Source organism: Dysidea avara, chromosome 8 (genome assembly GCF_963678975.1).
Source record: "Dysidea avara chromosome 8, odDysAvar1.4, whole genome shotgun sequence".
Taxonomy (NCBI): domain Eukaryota; kingdom Metazoa; phylum Porifera; class Demospongiae; order Dictyoceratida; family Dysideidae; genus Dysidea; species Dysidea avara.
The window spans coordinates 7032295-7046667 of record NC_089279.1 but is presented as its reverse complement, the minus strand read 5'-3'; the positions used below and the strand labels follow the sequence as shown (position 1 = coordinate 7046667).

At 36.3% G+C, this 14373-nt stretch overlaps 1 protein-coding gene across 1 annotated transcript; it reads left to right on the top strand.

Annotated features, from left to right (window-relative positions):
- Positions 1–8715: 8715 nt before the first annotated feature.
- Positions 8716–13389, top strand: LOC136264042 (inter-alpha-trypsin inhibitor heavy chain H3-like). Its single transcript, XM_066058723.1, has 7 exons — positions 8716–8879; positions 9613–9762; positions 10036–10179; positions 10504–10662; positions 12235–12369; positions 12433–12954; positions 13008–13389. Exons 1-7 carry the CDS (start codon positions 8804–8806, stop codon positions 13217–13219), a joined length of 1398 nt encoding a protein of 465 aa, XP_065914795.1. The 5' UTR covers positions 8716–8803; the 3' UTR covers positions 13220–13389.
- The last annotated feature ends 984 nt before the right edge of the window (positions 13390–14373 follow it).

Sequence of the window (14373 nt, the reverse complement as noted above, 5' to 3'; positions counted from 1 at the left end):
TTGGTGTTATTTTTCGTGAATAATCGCTCATAACTCTTTACCTGTTTATCGTATTCCAGCTAAAGTTGGTACCGAGATGCGCCTTTATATCCCCCTTCTGTGTGCCAAATTTCAAGGCAATCGGATATGGAGTGCGAGTTTTATAGCAGTTTTTGTAAGTGTGCGACAAGAAAAAGAAAAATAATAATAATAATAAGAAGAAGAAGAAGAAAAAAAAACGAAGAAACTGAGCCAATATTTGAAGTCGCATATCTCGGGAACGCGCGAAGCGATTTCGCTCAAATTTGGAATGTGGAGTGCTGCAGTTGGGGGGCATGTCCACAGCAAAAATCGTCTTGTTTCATCAAGGAAGCACAGAGCTACGTAGGTGCGAAAATTGCGTTTTCTTTCTTCCTGTCAATATACTCACGGGTGTTACGCGCCGGCTTCTTGGGCCGCACGACACACTACCGTGTGTCTTGATTAGGCGATTTTGCACACTTCCTTTTTAAGCTAGCTACGTGTGCTAGCTTGTGTCAACAACTGGTAACCGCAGTTGTACTCTTGTGTCATTCTTTAAGCCGCACCCTTAGAGGACAAATTATGTGGGGGCGACTAATTTCAAAACGAAGGATGGTATGCAGCACCATAGATTATATCTATGGACTATATTCTATGGCAGCACACTTCTTGGTAGGGACCCGCCGATTATGCTCATAATTTTACCTATTATGCTATGCTGCACTGCTCAAAAATTTACCTATTATGCTTAAATTTATGCTCAATACTTACCTATTATGCTTAAATTTATGCTCAATACTTACCTATTATGCTCAAATTATGCCCAATTATTTATGCCTCAGTTCTCATACTCTACTAATAATTTCCAGCTTATGGATAAATAATAAGTGGCTGAACCACAAACTTACTTGTCAAAATGCGTATCACAGAAAAGATCGATATACTCTAATAGAACAGTCAGCTATGTGGTTGTTCTATTAGAGTTACTGACTGTTCTATTAGAGTATATCGATCTTTCTGTGATAACTATTTTAATAAGCAAGAATTCATACTATTACACAAATGTTCTACCTATTATGCTAGCATTATGCTCAATGCTTTCAGGCACCTATTATGCTCATAATTATGCCAGCATAATCGGCGGGTCCCTACTTCTTGGTGGCTATATATGTACTGATTAACTACATAGAGCGCCAGTTCATCAATACCCAGTGACCGCAGTTGTGCTCTGCGTCATTCTTTAAATTCCGAGTAAAATTCTTAGGGAGCAAATGACGTGGGGGCGACTAAATTCAAATTTCAAACTAGCCATTCTCGAAAACAAATGTTTCAATCTGAACGAAACTTTCAGAACAGTTTAAAGACACATTGCCCTACATGCCAAGCGAGTATTGCGGAAAACAACATCTGGGATTTGTATTTGGCCTCTAGGTCGACTGAGGACGACTGAAACTTCGTTTGGTGCTGAAATTACGACTGTAGGATAATCATGTATGGTGAAATCGATGATGTGAATCTTGAGGTGATTAAGTGAATACTGAAGCGATAACAGGGCGATGAATGTTCGGAATGCACAAAGGAACGCAAGGCATACACCTGCGGTTGCGTCTAACCGCATGCGATAAATTTTTTTTTTTTTTTAAATGAAACTTCCCTTTTGATGTCGGCAACCTCGATCACGAAACAATCGGCATGGATTTGCTTCACTGCTTGTATGGTAGTTACTAGTGACATGATGAGTTCAACTCCAGAGTTTCAGAGGGATAGCGTAAGTGACGGGTGGATTACAGGAAGGCCGTATTTGACAACGTTCGTTCTTGTAAAATCCCCACGTAGTGGTCGCGTCATTTATTGTCTGCGGCGCGCGTTTCTGCTTTACTGGCCGCGCGACTCACTACCGTGAGTCTTGATTAACCCATGGGCTCTGTTGTACTGTACATGCATATCAAACAAGGTCAATCATACATATACTTGTTTGTAACAGCTCTTTGTTATTACAGCACACTCACATGAATAAATTATTTATACATAATAAATAACAGTGTGTAGCTAATCATTTTGGGTACCATTAACTTCAAATACAGCTTTACTTAGCACAAGAAAAAATGGCAATTAGATATATCTGCTGTATAACATTTCACAGATTCGTATACAGACTACTTCTATGCATACGTGATTAGCAGGGGAAATTCTAGAAAATTTGCTGACTGGTTTCCATTTTTAAAATAAAAGGGCAGCAGTTTTATTTGGGATTTAAGTGTCAACTCTAAAGTTGTAAGGTGCTAATCATGTGCACCGTGTCAGCTAACACATTTATAGTAAACATTAAATTTTGTGTCAGCTTCTGTGTCTCCTTTTCAGATGCATAATAACTATATCGCTACACCTCTTTAACATGTATGCATGCATGCACACAGCTGTTAGCTATAACTATAAATGTTATATAGAGGGTAACATCTAACAACAGAGAAAGATTACAACAATTGTTTGACTTAGTTACATGTAGCTAGAGTAAACAGGATACAATAGTGAGATAGCAATGAACATGCATAGAGGAGATTTACTTATGTAACCATTTCCGTATAAGTTGTCCTTGTACTGCTTTGTTACGAAAAGGAAGTTTTGATACAAATTCTTGGTTATTGTTACTTGAAGATTAAAGTGCAAAATAGCTCATATGACTACATTCTTTCATAGATATTATAGTTTATGAAAGTTTTGTAAGCTATATTTCTGATTCCTTTAAGTGACTATATGCAGCTACAGGGGAAAGTACCTGTGTATGTACTGAAAGTCTGGTTCAGAATGTGGTTGTAAGATATCAGACAGATGCTATACAAGTCACATTTTCTTGATTACCACTAGAAAGTCAACTATATAGCTATAATAATTGGTTAACTGGATTAATTAGGATGCATTCAGTGATTCCTAACCAAATTAATTTTGAGTCATGTTTTAGGTTCAATTGCATAGCCTGGATGCAATCCTTGAACCTTACTATGTATAATTGTCTGATTACAACCACACAAGACAATATGCAGTGAGCCCTATATAGTAGTTAAATCAATTTATGACAGAAAGCCATCACCATATTTATGGCAGGTATTTTTGTGAATATCATTAACTGCCTTGGGTTCTGTTGTGCTGCACTGTGCATCAAACAATGTCAATCATACTTGTTTGTAATAGCTGTATCGTATGTACTACATTTGTACAATGTCACATGGAGATGAATGCTTACACATCTATACAGTGTGTGATATTCCTAGTAGTGGTTGCCATGAACTTCAAACATTAGTAGGATCTTATCAAAATGTAATTATTTCCTTCTGAAATGTGCACCGTATGCAAAATGAAGGATTGATGTCAAACTACATATAGGCGGAACTCTAGCTACATATATGTTGCAAATAGTTTATAAAACTTGTATATACTATTCTAAGTTTCCAAACCATATATAGACATGCTAGTCATGTGCACCATGTCAGCTAACGCACGCACAAAAGCAAAGCCTTCAGCTGGTGAACCAGCACTGGGACACCTGTGCACTATTCAGGTGCTAGGAGTCAGTGCAGGCAAATCCTTCTGGGGCAAGACTAGTAACCCACAGGAGGCTGTACCATGTCCCACAGGTGAAGGTGTGGGCACCCAAAGTCCCATCTGTACCTTCACCCGCTGTATGAGACATGGAAAGTTGGCATTTACTTCCCCAGGTACTCATTGATGTTACAGTTGGGTGGGCTTCTTCATCAGGCAACCATGTCCCCATTTACTAAGCTGGGTAGACTGGAGCAATGTGAGTAACACACACACATCATATATCAAAAGCATCTGCACACTTCTGTGTCTCCTTGTGAGATGCATATAAGCATATAGCTTTACAAATATGCACACATGCTGTTGCAACTATAAACATTTAGGCATTCTGGAAGGTTTCCAAGAAGAGTCATAGTTGATGGTACCTTGAACAACGTTCTTCATTCTGATGAACACAGTGAAGGTGGTGATAGTGACAAATTTGACAATAAAATGCACGAAGAAGTCACTGATCCAGATGTATCAAAATCATAAATGACTAAAATGAGTATTGTACATTGTTGCTTGATTCTGGGACTTTTAAACAAAACTTCAAGTAGTGAGCTTCATATAATTATAGTTTGTAAATTGTTGCACAATTTTTTTTTGGAGGAATAATAGGCGAGAAAAAATAATTGCCAGAAAGAATAATTGCATGGAAAACTTTGAAACACGCCTAGAAAGACTACAACTGTTTGAGATACATGGACAGTAACAACAGAATCCACTGTGTTTTGTATGGTGTAGAAATGGAGGAGGCTGGCATGTATAATGCACTTATGCTAAAATGATTACATGTATAACTCTTCACTTAAAATTTCCTTGCGAAACTATTTTAATGTAAGTTCTCCTCTGTTTATTACATAGAAAGATGAAATTTACACCAGCATATGAATTTGGAATTACTGCCAAGCCCATTCTTGGCTGCATGTGCTGTAGTTACCTACGTTAAAGCTCATTTTGACTCTATTCTTTTAAAGGTCTCAACTATGTGGTTACTAGAGCAGTTAACTGTGTATTACTATGATTTGTAGGATATGCATTTGTTGACATGACAAGTATAATCATATGTTAGGCTTTATTAAGAGGTCACAACCTTAGTACATGTCTTTAGTTATAACATGTGTTGCTAGTTGACATGGATCACATGCTGTCACAACTTTACACTTACGGCATCAGGAGATTGACAACAGCTAGGTACATGTAGTTTAAGAGTAGCTGAAGTTTCTGTGTACATGTCAGAAAGACTAGCTAGCTATATAAAATTGCTTGACATATTACATGTGTATAGGGTAAACTAGCTATTTTGTGATCTAGAAATTTGTTATGATATATCGAATGCCACAACATAACTTATGCCAGCAAAACATGACTATCCTGTACTTTCTGTGTATTTAAAGTTACAATACTTAATTGAGGGTATAAATGCACAGCAATAATGGAATTGTGCTTATTTATACTTGCTATGTATATATGTAAAAAGTACAAGCAACTTTTGTTCTTAATATTCAATTGTATGACAGGTTTGAGCTGTAGAGAGTAGCCATCCATGTCACAACATAAACTGAACTGTGGCATAGTAATGATAGCTAGTATGACATATCATGGTTTCAGATCACTAGCTTAATGAGATGACACAGCACAACCGGTTTGGAAAATTATCAAAATTCCTATGCATAATTTATACAAGGCTGCGTGAATGCAGGGAATCTAATTATGTTACATTAATTATCTCAGCATAACATATGTACCAGCCTCTTATGTGTACATCATATAAGATGCATGGATTCTATATAGAGATGTCATGATTGTTATCCATTTAATTAAACACACTAAATGGACAACAGCCACATCCTTATGGCCTTACATGAAGTACATATAAGAGGCTGGTACATAATTCCTATATGGTCTTACATGAAGTACATATAAGAGGCTGGTACATAATTCCTATATGGTCTTACATGAAGTACATATAAGAGGCTGGTACATAATTCCTATGTGGTCTTACATGAAGTACATGTAAGAGGCTGGTACATAATTATGTTACGCTGAGATGACCACAAATGTAACATAAGATTCCCCTGCATTCATGCAGCCTTGGATATATTATGCTGGATAGGAATTTTGTTGGATTTTCCAAACTGGTTGTGCTGTGTCATCTCGTTAAGCTATAGTGACCTGAAGATTAAATACCATGCAGGCTATATTCTAATAGTCTCCAAATGCATGATGCTATATACAGTATATTCAAATAGTTAACGATAATACCATAAACTGAAAACAATACCTATTAGATTTTTATACTAAAAAGTGATGAATCTCGAACTTAAAGTCACAGTAACTTAACTGTAATATACTCAATCAGGAATCTCCGAAAGCACTCTGATTTATTCTTAGAACCAGATATTACCGGTGATCAACTGAAACAGCGAAAGGTAACTGACTGGGAACCTGATTCGTTTTACATTATATAAGAATTACTTAGGTTGCAATCCCGATATGACTAAAGATAGTCACACAAGGCTACAGACAGTGGAATCTTGTAGCTGTTATGGTTCATTCTCTATGACAGAAATTTGTATGCAGGAATTTCTGTAAATTTCACCAAACATGTATGGGCTCTGTACATTTACATCAAACAATGACAATCAAGGCTTGTTTGTAAAAGCTGTGTGTGTGTGTGTGTGTGTGTGTGTGTGTGTGTGTGTGTGTGTGTGTGTGTGTGTGTGTGTGTGTGTGTGTGTGTGTGTGTGTGTGTGTGTGTGTGTGTGTGTGTGTGTGTGTGTGTGTGTGTGTGTGTGTGTGTGTGTGTGTGTGTGTGTGTGTGTGTGTGTGTGTGTGTGATCATTCATTAACTTAAAACACAACTTACGTGCCATAAGAAAATAAAAGAATTATTTTCTGGTGAAGTAATATGAAGTTTATAAAGTTTGATAATACAATAGGAGTCTTAATGTAAGAAATGTAATTGTTGCTACATTTACATTCAAAATCTAATGTAGCATGTGCAGTTAAAATACTATCCTAACACAATACAAAGCCTCTACAAAATATGATTCAGAGGGATTCCTCAGTAAAATTGTGATTTGTAGTACCTATATTCTATATGTGAAGATTGTTTTTTCATCACATTTTTTTGTTCTGCCAGTGTGCAGTCATCACATTTCCTTTTACTGTAGTGTGCACTTGTTAACACATCTAATTGAATCACACAAAATCATTTGTAGAGGCTCTGTATTGTGTTAGACACTCTCCTCTCCACTATTATTAACTCTTGATAGCACCTGTAAGTGCCAAATTTTTACTGCTTTAATCAAAAAATGGCACCTCTAAGTGCTACCATATACATGGCACTTAGAGGTTTATTAGAGCAGGCTGTAGGACCAGGTGTCCTACAGACCTTCAGCACTTGTGCTGTAAAGCATTAATAAATAAACTAGTGTCCATTTGGTTCTATTTGGGGTACTTAGAGATAATGAGTTACTCTCTAGAATTCCTATGGATATAATTACATGAAAATAACAAGGAGAAAACATCCTGATCACCTGGTAGACTCCTGTAAGCGTTTGAGCGTAAATCGGATGGCTGCAGGTTCGAGGCCACCTAGGTCCAGTCATGGATTTTTTCTCCTTTCTCCAACTTTTCAAACACACCTTCTGTAGCTAAAGTCTTTGAGTAGGCTGTAGGACCAGGTGTCCTACAGACCTTCAGCACTTGTGCTGTAAAGCATTAATAAATAAAAATAAATAAATAAAAATTAGCAGTGTGCATTACATTAATCCTGATTGACTTTTATCTTACAAGCAAAAAGACTTATATTATTATAGCCAAGTATAAGAATCGACCGTAAATTGTTTAACAATCGCCCAGAAACTCAGGTATCCTTGCATCAGTAGTGGTTGAGTAGACCAATGTGAAAGAACTAATCCAATTTAAATGGTGAATCTAAACATGCATCAACAGAAAATGTCATCACAATAAACAAGTCAGTTCTGGCACCACTGAAACTGGGCTGATAATCAGTGCTGGTGATGCTGTACACACTGCTAAGATAGAGAAAAGAACACATGTATAAAACACATGACTAGCTATATGTGTACACAAAATACATAATTATTTACTCTGTCACGTGTAGCATGCTGGGTGTCATGAATTAACACTAAAAAGTTTGGCATATGTAACAAGCTTCCATCAACCATATTTGTGGTGAGCCCCCCATGTGGCTGGATTTACCATGCTTAGGTTTAATGTATCAATTTAGAAGCATTTCAATTGTGAGCAGAGAATGGGAACTATTAAGCAGTATATGGCATGACACAATCAAGATTACCTATAGCTTTATTGCTAATCAGTCATGCCTCCAAGGATTTGCTTTATATTAATTGCTTCAAGGGGACTAGAAGTCATATTCAAATTAAATCAAGAAGACTCCATGATGATCATCATGGAGTTTTCTTGATTTGATTTGAACATGACTTCTAATTTAGACATTTCATAGAGGTGGCAAGCCCAGAAATCATACAGCTACAGTTGTACCCTTGAAGTAAACAAGCAACAGATGCAGTATTAGATTTGAACTAGTTGCTGCCAGTAGCTTGTGTATGCTGAGCTCTATATATTTGAACTACATCAATATGCATAAATACAGCATGTTTTCCTCCATTGTAGATTTTCAAAAAAGTTACTGAAAGTGGTATATCTGGCTGGTATGGCATGGCTTATGAATCAAAAAAGGCTTTAGTGTATTGTGTCATGATTGTTCCACCTTAGCTAATCGATTAGACCAACAATTTTCCTAGGTTTTGCTTTGTGTGAAATACTGTACCTTATACAACCATTTGTCCATGCAGTGCTTAACTACAGTAAAATTGTCAATAACAACTAAACTTTCTGTAGAAAGCCTTTTGCGAAATACCAATAGTTATTTAGACACACATGTAAAAATCTTATTACACAATCTGAAATATCGTGACAGATGACTGATAACATGCTATGCAATTAAGCATCTGTGTTACTAAGTCTTACACCTACATTTGATGATGAATAAACTACACAGACACACTTCATTGTGCAGTGAAGGCATATACATGTGTAATATATATAATTATCATTTCCTGTTTCATATGGCACAGAGACCACTTGTGTTGCTTGCTGGTGATTATGAGGCTTGAATGTGCAGCTATATGAAGAGTGGTCACTTTGGCATGTAGCAATACTACAGTAAGACATGAAGATGATGCTAGCTGTATGTGCTATCCTTGGACTGGTAATGGGTCCAGTATTGATTCAAGCGTGCAGGGATTGTGAGTTATATTTGATCATGTATTATATTCGCCATTATAATGACGAATTCTCTGTAATAGATATCATTTTACAAACTGAAGTCGAAACTGACTCTTAACTGCAGGCACCCACCCATGTTTTCAGATGTTCCAATGTGCATGTATTGAAAACAAATCAGTAAAATTAAATTATGGCTTAACCTTATGCCAAAATGATATGTTTTCTATATAGCAAGAGTTAAGGAAACTGGCTTGCAAGTATTTGCCTATATTCTAAAAAGGGTGGTAAAATGCTTGCCTGCACAGAATACATTATGGCCAGAGGCACAAGGAGGCTACAGGAAACCTGTGTGTAAAGCAGCTGGCCAGATACTTAAAACTAAAAACTATGTTGGATGCAGAAAGTCTTAGGATTAATAGATTACCTATATAGTAACCGAGTTCAGCTTACACATAATATAGCATCATATCAAATGCACCTATGTCATATCAGGCTTAAAAATCTCCTTGGATGAATATTGTATGGCAGCGTAAAATTGAAAAAATAGGATCATGTTGTAGCTATATTGCTATGCAATTCATTTGCTTTTTGTTATGAAGAGTAAGGTATTTATACCTTTTATTACCCTTATTGGCATCTATGGGTATACACTGTACATATAATGTAGCTATATGCTTCACATGGTGACTATACATGTGCTTATGAAGGATAAAATATGTGCAGAACATTGTCATACAGAAAATTTCACTATAGCAACTACCATTCCACAATGCCACATATCTTCGGATTGTAGTGATTCTCTTCCTGCCAACATTGCTCCTTTTGGTGATTGCTGTGATACTACAGGGCGTAATTCTTTCCGATTAAATGCACTTGGTGGGTGTATTTCTTGTGAATCAAGAGGTAAGTCTATGGCATTTGTGCATGTGTGAGTATGCAGTAGGTGTGTGCATAGTGTGCATGCGTATGTGTGTATGATCCTATTTAATTGAATTGCAGAGTCATAGTAGAGCTACTGAATTTACCATCAGAATTCTTACAAGATTGCAACTGACACACATACAAATAATTTATTTATATTGTTCAAAAGTTTCAACTAATTTGGATTAGAAGCATATGCAAGCAAATTATATCACTCATTACCACTATAAAGTTGTGTTGTGTGTTTAATGTTAGGTTGCCATGTGGAGGATTTCAACCAAACAAATGATACATGTAGTGGAACACCAGAAATTCCTGACATCAACTCTTTTGAAGAATGCTGTGATAATAATGGGACCACATTCTTAAGAGATGATGGCATTTGTATGTCTTGCAGTGGTAAGCATTGCAATCAGGAATTATACTATCACCTGTAGCTGCTATGTAGCAGTTGCTATTTTATGCAATATCTTACCTGACTGCTCAAACAAGATTGTTTTCCATTTACAGCAGGTTGCCTGTGAGTTACAATACAAGTACAATTATTCATAGTCCAAAAAATGCATTCAAAAATGTAAACTTTAATTTCAATTAAGTTTCTAGACTTACTGCCCTTAGTTACTCCTGGTAAAATGTGAAAGGCAATAAGAAGTGCTGATGTAAAATATAATTACATTTATACACTGAATATATATCTTGTTTGACTATGCACTATTTATATAGGAACTTGCTATCTTGATGCTGGTACAGGCAGTGGTGGCTGTGGCTCATTTCAGGTGACGATAACAGGAATCAGCTTTAATGACTGTTTACTCAACTCATCAAATAATTCTTTCTCATTTACTGGAAGTAGTAGCAGCTGCACACCCTGCAATTCCTTTGGTTAGTTTGTTGTTTGTGCATCACTGCATTATATTACAGGTATACATAACATGCACAGATGAAAACAGTTTTTCACCAAAACTGATTATAAATATCAGTTTAACATCTGCATAATATAGGTGTGTGTGTGTGATCAAATTATTAGGAATGGAAACCCTGGCCCTGCATGCATTTCCTAGTTAAATTATTGTTCATAGAGTATGGGTCAATGTGATGGTTAGGAACAGGACCACTTTTCAGCTACTTGAATTTGTAAAAAATTGAGATACTCTAATAGAGCAGTCATCAAAATATACTCTAATAGAACAGTCACTAATAGAGCATTCAGTATAGAATATAGCGACTATTCTAATTACACTGCTTGGTCTAAACCATGTTAAAATTGTCTGTATGGCACTGCATTGGGTTAATTGATCATGCATGTCATGCATTAGCAATTACAATCAAAATGGCTTCTGTATCTCAAAGAACTAGACTTTCACTTTCAGAAATCTTGTATCATGAAGTAAACTACTAGCTAGAAATGAAATTGAATTAATTGGTACTGTAGCACAAAATTACCAGCTTGATGTTAACAAAAAGGAGAAAGAGACTTTGCATGTCAGATGCCATTTCAGAGCATCTATTTTCAAAGATTCCCCTGGGGGAGCATGTCCCCAGCTCAGACTTCCCTCTCCCCCTAGCTTGCTTGGCATGCTACATGTGCTTAGCACATGCAGTTGAGTATATATCACATGAAAGCAGATAAAGTTGTGTACATGACCTCCATTGCAGTTCATGGATCTGACCACTCAAAACCTCTGGGCTCCGGACCTGATTAAGAATTAAGCAAAACATCATGACCAAATTTATCACACTGCTTTTAATTATTTAAGTAGCATCAATTGCTGTATTAAATTAGTGTGGTAGTACTGTGTAGTTGGCATCATTTCAAAATAAAGGACACCCATGAAAACCCTATTTTACTCTGCCTGCCTACCAGCCTGACCACAGTTGCGGGTAATGTGAAGAGAACATTTTAAGAAAACTACATTTGTAACAATTAGTTGCTAGCTATACACCAGTGTTGCTATTAAATTTCAAGTTTTGTGTTTTCAAGTTATATACGACTGTAAAAAGTTACTAAGAGGTCCAAAGTTACATTGAAGTCAATTAGTGACTCAAGTAGTAGCAAGAACATTAACATCATGTGATGAATCGTCACTACACTAGAACTGGGATATCTACCCATTGGCGTTTGTTCAGTACTGCAAACTACATTAAAGTAAAAGCATTGGAGATTCATAGTTAATAATGCTTGTGGGGTATGCATATAGAATGTGTAGTGGATGATACTTGGTGAGGTATACCATACCATTATAGTTTGAGTCTATTGTGGCAAACAACTAGGTTTATAGCACAGGATACTGATATTGATTACACTGATTTTGTCCAGGACAGTGTAAGGTTCTTGTTATTGGGATGAAAAATTTTAGATCTCCCAGGCTTGACAGCAGGGATACATTGTATTTGTTTACTGGTATTTCTATACTACAGATTTCTTTAGTTATGTTATATGATTGCCTTTCACAGGTTGTCATACTGATGGAGATTGTGAAGGTGCTCCAGAGATTGTGACTGCTAACCTGAGTAGTTGCTGTGAGGCATCAGGACAGAGTAACATGGGATCCTTTAGAGGTGAAAATGGCAATTGCTTCCAACTAGCAGGTATGTAAAATAATTATATTGTGTCTGACTAAAACTGTTCCCTAAGTACCCACTTATTTACAGATGGTCCAACTATTGGTGAAGACCCTCACTTCTTCTTGCCACTAACTAATGGAGATAACTTGTGTTTCAGTATACAAGGACAACCAGATTTTATGTTTAGTCTAATCAATGACAAGTTTATTCAGCTAAATGCTCTATTTGTCCTCCCTGCTAAAGATGATGAGAGTGAGACTATATCTAATGTGACTACATTTTTGGGAAAACTTGGTTTGTCATTACAATGTCCCCTCACTGGCAAGATTACTAATATCCGAGTGTCAGCTCAAGACCATAGTGTATCTGTTGCTGAAGTTGTTGCTGTAGTAAAAGATCAACCAGTCACTGTCAAAATCTCCAAATATTCTAATGTTTCCATTGCTGTTGATGCTAATGTACAATCTGATTTAAGAAAGGATGAATCTTCCTGGCTGAATATCATTTCAGACTTTGGATTTGAATTGCAGGTTAGATTTTACAAGAAGCATCTTAACATGTTCCTAAGGAATACTGATATACTGACAAAGAAAGCTCATGGATTACTTGGTAAATGAGTGACAAAGATATACTGAAATTGTGTAATGCTTTTTGCCTGTTAGGTCAGTTCCTCACTAGTAGTGTAGAGATTGATGCTAAAAATAATCTGATGAGATTAAACAGTCGACGACCAGTACCAGTGACAAATGCTCAAGCCTGGCCATTCCTTAACATCCCAAGAAACTGCTGGTATGGAGCTAACACTGATAACCAAGCCACAGGAATGATTGATGGGGTGTACACTGACTACATTGTAGAGACCCTTCTTCCATAGTAGCTGCAATGACTACAGTGATCTATTATCCTACTGACTTTAATATCATACAAATGTTGTAACAATATATTGCATATAGCTAGTCATTCATACAATACACCATGTAACCACAAATTTATGCACACTAATAAGCTCTTTAGATATGCTATATAAAATGACATGAAGTCTACGTGGGCATCTAATTTTTTCAAAGATATAATTACGAGAGTTAATAGTTTACACTTTAATGCATTAAAGTTGATCAAGCTCTTCTTAATCCGTTTTATTCTAGTTTTATAAAATGTATATGGCTCAATCTTTCCCATTTTTATTCACTGTGACATTCCAATATATTATATTTAGACACCTGCATATACAGATGGTATAGTAACAGTAGCAGTAGAGATATTTCCCCAGATGTCATCCATATAGTTGGTCTAGTGCTAAAGAATTGTTATTTTTATTGACTAAAATACCACTAAATTCAACCTTTTAGTATATATTTTCAAAACATTTCCTAGAGGGATGCCCCTAGACCCCCCCCCCTAGTTTCAGTATGCTTTGCATGCTGGATGTGCGCACACCATACTGTAATCTGCATCACGCCATATACGATGGTCCACTTTTCTTCTAAAAGAAACCTATCCAGATAAAAGTCTGGTTACAGCCCTGGCTTTAATTAATGTGAGCTACTAATTGAGTACTTAGTAAACATCAACTACTGTGGTACAGCAATACTGGATTATTCAAACAATAAATAAACTGTGATTTTCATTATAGTGTCATGCTCTGACCAGTGTGGGTGGTGCTATCATCAATTTGTGGAGTTACTTGTAAAGTAACAAGCAAAACCAGTGAATCATAATAATGAACTATACTGTACACCATTGTGACATACATAGAGCATGGTGTATTCTCAGAAACTAACTAGTTTTTTGTTTTTTTGTGTTTTTTTAAAAAAAATCAATTAATTTAAAAAAAAACAAAAAAAATTCAGAATCTAATTAGTTCTACCAGAGGCGTATCCGGATTTTTCCAAGATGGTTTCCATATTTGGTAGGGAGTTATAAGTGCAGGGGTGACAGATTTTGAACATTGAAGTATTTCATGATTTCATAGATAGTATAAGCTACTGAATTTCAATACATGCTTTGTTCTCTTTAAGTCACAAATGT